Raw genomic sequence first — 12,333 nt, 5'->3', positions numbered from 1 at the left:
CGTGGGTCGTATAATATGCAAACTTGATTACCAGTCGTGAGCAATAAAACGACGTTGCATTAAAACTACATGGACGCCAAGCAAAACTAACAAACACTTAAAGAAATAACATTTCAAATGCTTTTGTGCTTTTTTTTTCAAAACTAAAAAAGGAGAAAAAATATTTGGAACAGACAATATACAGTGAGTTTGGTACTTTATTTTAAGAGCTATACCCAAATGTGATTCATTAAATAGGATTTAAAAGAAAACACGATATTCACAAATACGTGTTCCGCTAATACAAACCTCGTTTTCATCGAATTGTTGTTCTTAAAAACAATATCATCAAAACATACGCAATGCAGTCGTAAATTTACGCTGGCTACGTATAAACCCTTAAACATCTGTCTGTAAATCGAACCGAAGTTGTTATTTTTGCAAGAATCTTGTTTTGAATATGAGTAATCGTCCCGAAAACCCATAATTATTTCAACGCAATAATTCCAGCTTGAGCCCTTGCGATCTTCTTTGAATTTTGTAAAACAATTTAACGATGTGACTTTAAACGATGCACTTTCCTGTCTAATTAATATCTATAATTTATCATCGGTTTAAAATTGGCAAAAATACTCAAAATGTACGGCAATCTTAATGTTAATGTCCATGTTTTATAATGTTGACAAAACTGAATAGACATGGATGATCATTTCATAATAAATTGCCACTATATTGTTGTTGAAACGTCGCACTTGAAAATAGCCAGTTATATCTAGTTCTTATCCAATCTTAGAGCAAAAGTCGTGCAAGAGCTTGGCTCTTATCGCCAATATCGTAAAAATACTCACACGTTTATCAAAATCCTGTCCTTTATGAGGACCAGAGTTGACAAATTAAATCCAAGTATAAAATGGGAAGTCGAACTGGGCAGTTCGACTTGGATTCGTATTGTTAATAAAACAGCATCGATCGATGGAAAAGATTATGCAGTGTTAGAGGACTGAACCTTCTTAAACATATAACAACAGGATGACGTGTATTATAGGAATTGTATTTTAAAAATTCCAAAGAGGTCGCAGTTTTCCGCTTGCGTGGATCAGTCAGAATAACGGGGATACGTAAGGTATGTAGTCTTGTGCACATAGTCGCCTGGGTTGGCATTCCATAAGCATCTTAAGTCAAATTGTATTTTTATCCTTAAATTTGGATTTTTTCTTCAGGTTTTCATTTCATACTGCAATAGTTAGGCATCGAAAATTGCATCGAAATATCATTATTATGTCAATGTTATTTGAGGATTACAAAAAAACATGCATGTCTTTATTAAGTAAAGAAATACAAAACTTTGTATTTTTTTTACTAAAGTGAAGATATATAAGAAATGACTTAAGATAATTCTGGAATACGACCCAAGTGAAGTATATTTCTTTCATGTAAACTTTTCAGGAAATAAAAAACGACTAAGGCGCGTAAAATAATGTTTCCTTAAAAATATTTAAATTGCGAAATGAATGAAACTAAATTGAGAAATAGTTTAAAAAGCGGACGCACACACGAACATACCTCTAATTTAAGTATAATAACAATAAAATGTGTATTCCTAAAAATGTATATGACTCTTAGAGGGAATTTTGATGTGATGTTTTAATATGGTATTAAGATTCTAAACTGCCAGAAAAAAACTCCATATGCGATAAAGTTGCAAATGTGAAAACATAGCATCGAACCCACGACTTTCGAATCAATGTCAGTCGCTATAGCAAGTCGGTCATACCTATTTATTTACTAATCTTTTCATTTTGTCACATAATGTAAAGCGACTCGCATGTTTTAGCACATTCAATGAAAAAAAAAACACACACACAACAACAGCAAGCTATGATTCCCCCAACGGGCAGTCAAGTCGCTAACATGTGCAACTATAATTAGATTTTTAAATCTTGCATACCTCTGTTACCTTGATCGACAATTAACATACTAATTATTTGATCCTTAGCGTTCTCTGGATATTGTGTGCAAACAATTTTAATGTTACAAGCCCCCTTGACCGTTCACATGGTGACCTTCAAATCTATAGAAATCTTCCTTTATCCCCAAGTAACCAGCAAACGAATTTAGATAAGTGTGAATGCATTATGTGAAAACCCGTAGTGTGCCCCAGCTCTCCTTACTAAGTATCTTACTAGACTCACGAAAGGTCAGAAGAATTTTGAATATTAGCTGCAACATTCAGCTATATGGTATTTACTGAAAGATATTAATTTTTGATGTGACCTAGTGCTGCATGTGTAGGGGTGGGCGGAGTATATGGAGAAAGTCCGTCCTGTTCGGTATGGCGACCACCGACAAAACTCACTTTCTGTCTGGAACGGGGATTGATCCCGAGCCGCTTAGGTGAGAAGCGCGTGTACCAGGCACCGCGCTAACCGGGCAGCCATTTAGATGATTGTAGGACAAGGTGTTCATCAAATACCTTGCGGAAAACAGTTTACTGATACCATCCACTGTCGTCATGACACTTGACCTGGTGGCCTTAAAATCAACAAGCGTCGTTCTTTCCTAACAAGTAACCAGCATACGAATTTTTAACAATGAATTGAAGGTGTACAAGATCGGGATCAATGCTGTGAAAGTCGCGATTGAAGCATATAAGGTAACAAACTAGGTCCATAATGTCGTGATTAAGGGATTAAAGGCATAACAATTTCGGAGTTTCTACAATCACAAAAGCCTGCGTGTGATTTCACATGTGATATCACCAATGAAGTGCTCACCTCTGAGGTATATAGCTATAACCAGTTAAGTGATCCCAGCTGTAAGAGCTATGCACATGCTTTCAATAATACAAAAAAGTAGAAATAGAACCGTTACTGCAGTCTGAAAATATTTACATTTACTGCACCATACAACGATGTGCAAAACGTAAATTGTAAACAAACACATTTTGTAAAACCTTCTGTTTTTGTCTCTCTTTCATTCAAAGTTCTTTGAATAATACGGGTTTATTTGCAATTGCAAAATGTGTTATTGTATATATGCATGCAATTATTAAATAGGCGGGGTTTCATCAGTGTACTCCGCCATCTTTCCCACCCAAATAAATACATAAATGAATAAATAAATAAATAAATAAATTAATTAATGAATAAATGGGACGAACGAACGAACGAACTAACAAATAAATGAATAAATAAATAAATAATATGTTGAATATGTCCCTGTCTACATAACTTTACGCCTGGAACCAATTAAATAAGGAGTTTAAATAAGCTGTGGTTCTGAAAACGAAAGCATAAAGGCAAACTACAACGCATGCAGGTTACAATTCTTATAATCATGCATCAGTATTTCGATCACAAATGTTAAAAAAAAAACATGCGCAAAATAGCAACCCCTCTTATTGTTGGCAAAATACAATTGGGTAAATAATATTTTCATTCAATGTAGACCGGTGAATTCCAGTGCGTCGCCCTATGATTTTATGCCAAAGCGTTCTCTAGATACCGTGCGGATACAAATCTCCTCATACAGCACCTGTGTCCGGGTCCTTTTACACAAGAATCGAAAGGTGTCTTGCTCTACTCTTTACATTCGATGGCGGGAACACAGTATTGGTTCCCTTCCGTTGCTGGTTAATATTTTCCGCTGTATTGCGTAACTGTGAACTTTGAAGTATCGTTTCCAAACGATTTTTGCCAAATAAATGCATTTATATACAAGTAAATTAAATCTATGATAATGCTTTCGCGCACGTTATCAATGGACAGTCATGAAACAGGCCTGGATAGGCACGTATTTATGTAGTCTATAAACGTATCATTCAAACACAGTATAATAACAGTTTGTTATTTACTTACATATTTACCTATCAATATGAAGTTTATGCGTAAGTAAAACAAGTAACATCTGTCAAAATGTGTTGCTAATTGTGCCGTAGTTTTTTTCTTTCTTAATATAAATGTATTTAGTAAATTCCATTTTATAAATGACAGTGTGACTAGTATAACAAAATCATAGGGCCTATTAAAAATGTCTTGCTTCTAAGGCACCCACATTACGGGTCATAAAGAGTCGTGTTCTGAGAAAACTTGGCATAATGCATGTGCGTAAAGTGTCGTCCCAGATTAGCCTGTGCAGTCCGCACAGGCTAATCAGGGACGACACTTTCCGCCTAAACTTGATTTTCGGTAAGGAGGGACATCCTTGCAACTAAAAATACCATAAAAACGTTAAGTGTCGTCCCTGATTAGCCTCTGTGGACTGCACAGGCTAATCTGGGACGAACCTTTACGCACATGCATTAAGCCCAGTTTTCTCAGAACGCGGCTCAAATAAGTGTGGTTCTCGTCTGGCTATGATTGTCACCCGTAATGAATACGTGACTATGAAATGTGTTCCTGTCGAAATTGCGACGGGAAACGTGCGAAATTCGACTGGTTTTCACATGTTCCTGTCAATTTGTGCACAAGACAAACGAACGAATTCACGTTAATATGAAAAACCAATCTGCTGTAATCACTTGGCCCCTTGGCAATTAATGGCCGGGTGTCTGTGCAGAATATATCGTCAAATTTCAAAAAATTATGTTACTTTGCTAGGAAATAATTAAACAATACTACATAACATAATGTTTATTTTTTATAGTGCGCAACGGATTTAGGCATAACAAAGAAAAATGTTTTTAGAGTTGCGTCGATGTTCAGCTACGTGAGTATATAAACGTTTATCAATTAATTGGACATATTTTTAATAAATGTTTTTTATCAAGTTTTTTATATTGTGTTTCAAAATACTCATGTATAATTGTTAAATTCGAATATAATATAAAAATATACGCAAATGATTAAACTATGAACGAGACGGGTAGAACAAGCGGCATTTATTTCCGGCTTATCGCATCTGTCCGCCCATCATCATATTGTGCGAGTTTTTTAAAACGAGAAATATCTTTTCACAAATTATTTCCGGCGTTTGTGTTAATTGTAATGCTCACAAGACAGTTAAATTTAGTTAAAAAATAAAAATATTACAATATTTTACACTATAACTTAAATACATAGAATAACAATACACCTATTTTTAAATGAAAGTTCTAAGTCCATATTACCTTCTCTTTTTTATACATATTTGAAGCTTCGCTGCATGGATGTTTATCATTGCCTTCTTATTTATGAAACTAGAACGTGTGTTTGTTTGGTAATTTAAGACGTACACGATTGCACGACGTTTTCGGGCAGTTGTAAGGGGAACAGATGGGGGAGGCGGGAAGGTTGATGGATTAAATTACAATTGGACCGTGCTTTGTGAAAAAGGGGCACGACACAATAAAATAATATTATTCAATTAAAACTTCGTGCTCATTAATTACATGTATTTTTAATTTTAGCATTCACTTAAGTCATTTTATGAAAGATATATGCGTTCCATTGATTATTACTATTATAATTCTCTATCTGCTTATTTTTAGAGAAGGAATGGAAAATCGGGCTTTTGAAAATGACAACGGCGAAGGGCTCGGTGAAACTAAACGAGACGACGAACTCACGGTCGAGTCAGAAGTTCAAGGTCAGAACGTGTTTGGCGACTCAGAGCCTAAAAATGACGTCATAGGAGACAATGTCGAACTTGTAGAAAGTGAAAACGTGGACGATGGTTTTCAAGATGACAAGTCAATAGTCGACAACCATAGGAAAATCAGTCCGGTTGAAAGTGTAGCGTCCTCTCTCTCTGATACGGACTCCGGCCATGAAACCACCGGGGAAAACTACGTGAAGACCGGGGAAAACTACGTGAAGACCGGGGAAAACTACGTGAAGACGCCCAAGAGAGTCAAGAAGGTGAATGCGAGCTGCGCGGATAAAATTGCAGAATGTGAGAACAGCGCATCGCATGTGAACCATATTGCGCCCGACGCTGTCATACTGGATGTTGCGATTCTTAAACCTAAAGGTAAGCTAACCTGGGTACAGAAGGGGGCCCCATTTTGTTATTAAAGTGAAGCAAGCTCAACTCATATTCAGAGCGTTTACGCCTACACATTATTGTTTGTTTTCACGAGCACCCAAAAACGCGGGTAGGTAGATTGGTAAACATTTATTTTCTTTCTTTAATACATGTTTGTATTATACATGAGTTATTTATTGTACCAATATAGATGTAAAGTATCAGAAATCGGTACAAGATAATGATTGATGCAAAGCATGAAAGGGCGTCGGGAATTTCAGTGTAAAAGGCACTCAATGAAGTTACATGGAACGATTTTTTTTCTACTGTAAATATTAATATATTGGCCGATTATTTTAAACAAAATAGAAAAAGATACTGGTATAACCAGTATCTATGATTTTGTGTTATAACCCCCAAATAGCCATTATCTATAATGTGGTGTTATAACCCCCAAAAAACCATTATCTATGATTGTGCGTTGTAACCCCCAAATATTTCATAGTTCATTTTATTCACATTGGTTTATAAAAATACATGGATAATAGATGTGTTGTTTGCATTTATTTGTTAATATAAAAACACGTCTATTTTTATAAGATATTTAAGTGATATAAGAAATTTAAAATAACGTTGTCACCACGCGGCATCCATTAATTTTAATAAAAATGTCCAATTGTAGTAAAATGGATTTTATCGATGAAAGTGCATGTTTGCGTGATGCCTATTGTTTAAATGATAATTGATGATTCAATTAATTCAGAGTTAAAAATCTGATAATATGAATAACTTTTTTGAAATAATCAAGAACACAAACGTTTCATTACCCGTTTTTTAGTTTTAACATTTGTTTAGTATCACAGCATACTAAGCAGTGTAGTATTTTGTGTATTAAAATAATCTACATGGCGTAAAGACATATGGTCCGTATGGTCCGCAAATCTGGGCCGTATAGTCCGCAAACCTGGGCCGTATAGTCCGTACACCTAGGCCGTATGGTCCACAAATCTGGGCCGTATGGTTTGGGCCGTATATTTTGGGCCGTATGGTCCATGGTCCGTATCGTCCGTATACCATATTGGCTATAATATTGTGTTGATAAGAAAAGGCGAGAAGATGGGCACCTACGCAGTGGAAAGATAGAGTTCTATAATGTGTTTACGAACCACCACCCCCCCCCCCCCACCCTCTCACACATATATTTCATGGGCATAATAAAAACAAAAATGTTTACAATAAAACAGCATATTTATTTAAACTAAAATGTCTATATCAAAACAAAAAGTTAACATAAAACACAAATAAAATAATTTGATTCTACTGGGGCTCGAACCTTGGGCCTCTCACATGTGAAGCGAGCGTGTAACTACTACACTACGGAACCGCTTGAAAAATCACCTTCTAACTAAGATATTGACTGCAGTGTAACGGTTATCAATAAAGCAATAAACCGTGTTATCGCTGTCGTCTTGTAAAATTGAAGTAAATACGCGTTAACCAAAACTCGAACAGCAAAAGTCTGCGCTATTGTTAGAAAAACTACAAAATAAATATATTTTGATTATGTTTTGTTAAAACCAGAAAGTTTCACCGGTTCGCGTATTTGCCAAGTCCCTGTGATCTTTTATTATTGCCCAGTCCCTGTGATCAGTTATTAATTAAAAGAATTAGCTTTGCATTATTGGCGTCGTACACATACTAATACACAAAATAAATGTTGTAGTAAATGTAATAGGCACAAATGCAGTACTTATTTACACTAATTTACACAAAAAATCACCACTATGCAAGATATTCTGACAACAAAAAATATATGCATTGATCTGTAAAATAAATTCTCCTCCCATAAGCGAGAAAAAACGTATTACATACAAGTCGCCGCACTTCAGTGCGACGCCAATGATTAATTCTATCTTTACATAAGTTTATGAGCGACTCTGACCTTTCGTACATGTATCAAACGTAATAGAAAACAGAGAGTTTTGCGCTTTGGTTAAGTTTAAATTCTATATAAACGATAATTCGACGCTCGTCAAACACATCTTATTACAGCTCCACCAAATATCTAAGAAAAAAATGCTTATATCTTTGCTGCGAGAAGAACAATAATGAATAAATAAATTATCAAGAGCTGAAAGACTTACACGACTTTCCGTACTAAATGTACTAATGAATAATTTATTCAAAATACTGGTTCGAAATCAGGTGTATCATTTACCCAGTGCCCGAGATAAGCTGCGTATCGGCGTTTTTCACCCTATTAAAATGTTTAAAAACGCAAAGAAATTCAATATAATGCGTATTGAAAACGCAAACAATTTGACTTTTACGCTTATTCTTAAGATTTGATGCGTACGATACAAGTCTCGATCGAAAATTCTTTGCTAAATTTTGGTAATTTTTCATTGGAATAATTATCGTACCGCGGCGAAGATTTTATTCATTCGAAAGTTAGCAAGCGCCTGGATGACAGAGAACCAGAGCAGTCGAAGTTATTCAAACACTATACGGACTTAATTTCATAGCAAATTAAGGGTCTGACTAAAATAGTTACAACGTGAATGTATTTGTAAAGCGTCTGTACTTTCAGTTTCTATACTGGTGCGTAATAAAAATGTCTAAGCGAGATCGAAAGACGTCCGCGATTGTTAGCTAAATATATGTCGATCGCAAACTTTTTCCAACCAATTACAAACAACCGAATCATTTGTGTTATCAATTTGTTAGAATCTGTGTATGTAGCAGTTGAAAGTAGCGAGTTGACATCCAAAAACATGACGGAAAGCCCGTGATTAGAACCAAAAAAAAATGGCAAAAGTGGAAAAAGTCATATCCCTGGCCTGGTTAGAAATTGTTGACGTTGATGGGACAGAACAAAAAGTTGAAATGTGCATTCTGCACATAGTCTGTATAACAACAGCACTGATTTTAATGTATAAATATTAATAACTTATTTCACCCTATTTAAAAATTGAAATCACCCTATTTTTCAAAATCAATGGGTGAAAACCCTATTACCCAAATAATTATCTGGGGCACTGTTTACCCCAAAAGATTATAAACATAAAACGGGCAAAAGCCCGCGAAGCGGGCGTTGACCGTTCATACATATGGAAATTTAGACATAAAATTACATAAGAATACCACATATGGATACGTCTCAAAAAAATTTGCCACGCGACATATATTTTCGCGATGCTATTTATGAACTTGAACAAATCAAAAATGCTTTGACATATGCTAAATCACATGTAAATACATACCTCAGAAAAAGTTATATCAATGACATCATAATTGTGTAGCGAATCGCACTAAATATTCTCGCATCATTTGTTTTTCTTCGCAACCGTTCCAGAATTAGGTCATTACTCAATTATCTCCCCTGAATGCTCTTCTTCAGTGGGTATAAGCCGAAGACTGGTTCACTACATATAGTAACAGTCTTCACCGAACACAATTTAGGGCAACATAACCCGTCTTTAATATATTTCCGAATCTCCGATTTCTGTAAAATTTATTTGCTTTGATCTTTTCGATATCTTATTGTTATTATTATCCTGACAAATCACAAACGCTTGTTAAAAAATTATTTGTTTTAAACACTATAGTTGGCATCTCTATTCTTCAAGTATTCTCGCGGTATTTCAATAACGACACCCTACTGTTTATGTATCAGAATTTGTGACGCATTTTCCATTCGCTCTCAGAAAGAAGTTTTACGTTTGATCATGGGCAATATTCTGGTAAGTTGTCGTTGTTACCCACCAGAAACACATTTATTCACAAATTTTTAAGATATTCAGATCTAACTTTTTAGTCTTTTAGCTTTAATTTTTAAGTATTTTCACCTCGTCTGCTCGCACTTTACCGATATCCCAAAAGGTTACATATCACTATAAATAGTTTAGGCCTAAAACCACAAAATCCGATACCGTTGGAATTTTCGTGCCACAATCTTACGTAAAAAATCTTCCAGATTCGAAATCAACAAAAAACAAGACATTTATAAATTGTCTGCATTATTGATCAAATTTTAAGATATTTGTTGGTTTTCCGTTTTTAGAAGCTGTTCTGCCAAGGCAAGAGCTGGGCATTATACAAGCCATTATATCCAGCAAAACTGACAGTTTTGGTTTACAGAAATCAACAAAGGAGGGATTCTCGAACTATCAAAATTTCCAAGCTATACACACAGTTATTATCTGTGGTGATCTGTATTGGTTCTGTTTGTTTACTTGGATGGAACATGTGTGAACTTTTATAGAACTTTGAAAAGTCTATATATGTCTATCTATAAACAAAAATCAGCTATGGTATAATAAGATCAGATGTGCAAACAATGTCAAAGGGTTGTTAAATTAACAATTTGAAGGCAATTATGCTGAAAAAATATGAAAAGTTTCCATGCAAATTTTGTCTGTATATCGACAAGTGTCTGCCGATTATTGTCAAACTAGTAATACAAAACTTACCACAAGTATGTAAAAGCACTAAGTACCAGTGATCATATTTAGTAAGATAGTGTAATTCTAAACAGTAGCAAATAGCTTGTTTAGTAAATGCATAATGCAATTAATATGATTTCCGTTCTATTGTGTAATTAATAAATTGGTTGTTACTTGCTAATCCATGATAAATGTTTTATGGCTAGTGCAAAACCAGCAGTGTTAATTTTGTAAAAGGTAATACAATAACACCACTTTGTAATTTCATATACGTAAATATTCTTGAAATGTAGGTTGATGAGTTTTACTTATTTTGTAACTATTATTTTATGTGCAAATAAATGATGTGAAGTGTTTTGTATATCCACACAATACCACATATCTTTTTATATATGTACTGTATTATGTGTTATTTGAATGTTTAAATAAAAAAATATGGATGATATAACATGATGCATTCTAATATTTGCATTCAAATTGTAACTGTAGAGCTAAGTGTATGCAGTTTAGACTGTGATTTTAGAATTGCTACAAAATGGCTAGTTTTTTAGTGGCGACACAATTTAAACTATTCAACAATAGTTTGCGAAAGAAAATTAGAAACCTGCAAGATACCTGTATTTATTAAATATTTTAATTGCGAAACAAGTATGTTGTTATGCTGTTACACATAATTATACATTGATAATAAATAAGAAGACAATTAGTGGTGTTAACGTTTCCCAACAGTAGAAATCATTCTTCTGATGAAGTCAGTGGTATACAGACGAAAGCTCAAGGTATGGCTTTCAATACGTAGTGTGTGTTATTTGGCAGTCTAAAACTTATTGGATTAAAAAAAATCCTGTCAAATTTGTCAATCAAAATTGATTTGACACATCATATGTACTGTATGCTAAATGCAACTGCTTTAGCAAGCTGTCAAGTTGAATTGAGACATTTGATGAAACAAACTGGTTCCTGGGTAGGACCAGTACTTAGTGTCTATATGACGTACCATGACGTCGAAAGTCTACAAGACCTACTAGATAGAACGAGAAATGTACTTCGACGTACAGTTTTCACCGACCCTTGAGTGTTAGCCAATCAGAAGACACCTTACATCTGTTGCTTTTAGAGATATTTGACATTGAACATAAGTATTATTATTATTTATACCAAATTATGCGACTATCGACCGCTTACTCATAGATATTGTGCGTATTTATTAAACATTATTATTATTATAATTTATACCAAATTATGCGACTATCGACCGCTAACTCACAGCTATTGTGCGTATTTATTGACCTGGCGTGGCGGAATTAACCTCTGACTTATGCAAGTTATGGTTATCACAAAATACGACCAACGGAGAGGTTATAATACATTATTTATCCTGTTAATGCTTGATAACTGGTTACCGTTGGGAATTTCCTACACAGTAATGCACTGGACGGTCGTGATACTCCGCCCCGCATGATCAATAAATACTCACAATATGCTGAATAATTTTAATTTTAAAAATGTAACAATTGAATCTTCTTCAAATTTGTATATAATCTATTTCAATGCATTAAATACTTGAAACTTCTATGTGTTTTTTTTTTTACCATTCTGATATTTTTATTCATTTTGTCCTCAATTAAAAAAGAGATTTTAAACATTTATTATGAATAAATCTGAAGGAAAAGCGGCTCAAGAGACTAGTGTTTTGATTGGCTGTTCAAAAAATGTGTACGTCGAAGTACAAACATGTATGTCGAAGTACAAATTGTACTTTGACGTACAAATATATATACTTCGAAGTGTATTTTATATTTATGTCGACGTACAATTATTGTACTTTGACGTACATTTCTCTTTTTAACTTGTAGGTCTTCTTGACTTTCAACCCAAATGGTACGCCATAGTATGTCTTTAGGGTTATCTAGAGAATGCTCCCACTTAAGAGATCAATACAGAGACCTCCCAGTGAATAAGCCAG

General features: G+C 34.4%; 1 protein-coding gene across 2 annotated transcripts in view; it reads left to right on the top strand.

The window, feature by feature from the left end:
- Positions 1-774: 774 nt before the first annotated feature.
- The window catches only part of LOC127880866 (prestin-like), a 97,752-nt gene continuing 86,193 nt past the window's right edge, over positions 775-12,333 (top strand). The window contains exons 1-3 of one of the 2 annotated variants that reach the window (XM_052428334.1): positions 775-1,102; positions 4,624-4,686; positions 5,447-5,928. In XM_052428334.1, the coding sequence (XP_052284294.1) occupies positions 4,655-4,686; positions 5,447-5,928 (514 nt within the window). In that variant the 5' untranslated portion in view covers positions 775-1,102; positions 4,624-4,654. The remainder of the gene's footprint in view (positions 1,103-4,623; positions 4,687-5,446; positions 5,929-12,333) is intronic. The other variant, XM_052428335.1, reaches the window with a different exon arrangement.

The sequence above is a fragment of the Dreissena polymorpha genome, chromosome 5 (assembly GCF_020536995.1).
Source record: "Dreissena polymorpha isolate Duluth1 chromosome 5, UMN_Dpol_1.0, whole genome shotgun sequence".
NCBI lineage: Eukaryota > Metazoa > Mollusca > Bivalvia > Myida > Dreissenidae > Dreissena > Dreissena polymorpha.
The sequence above is the reverse complement of the archived record's forward strand: the minus strand, read 5'-3'. Positions and strand labels throughout refer to the sequence as shown.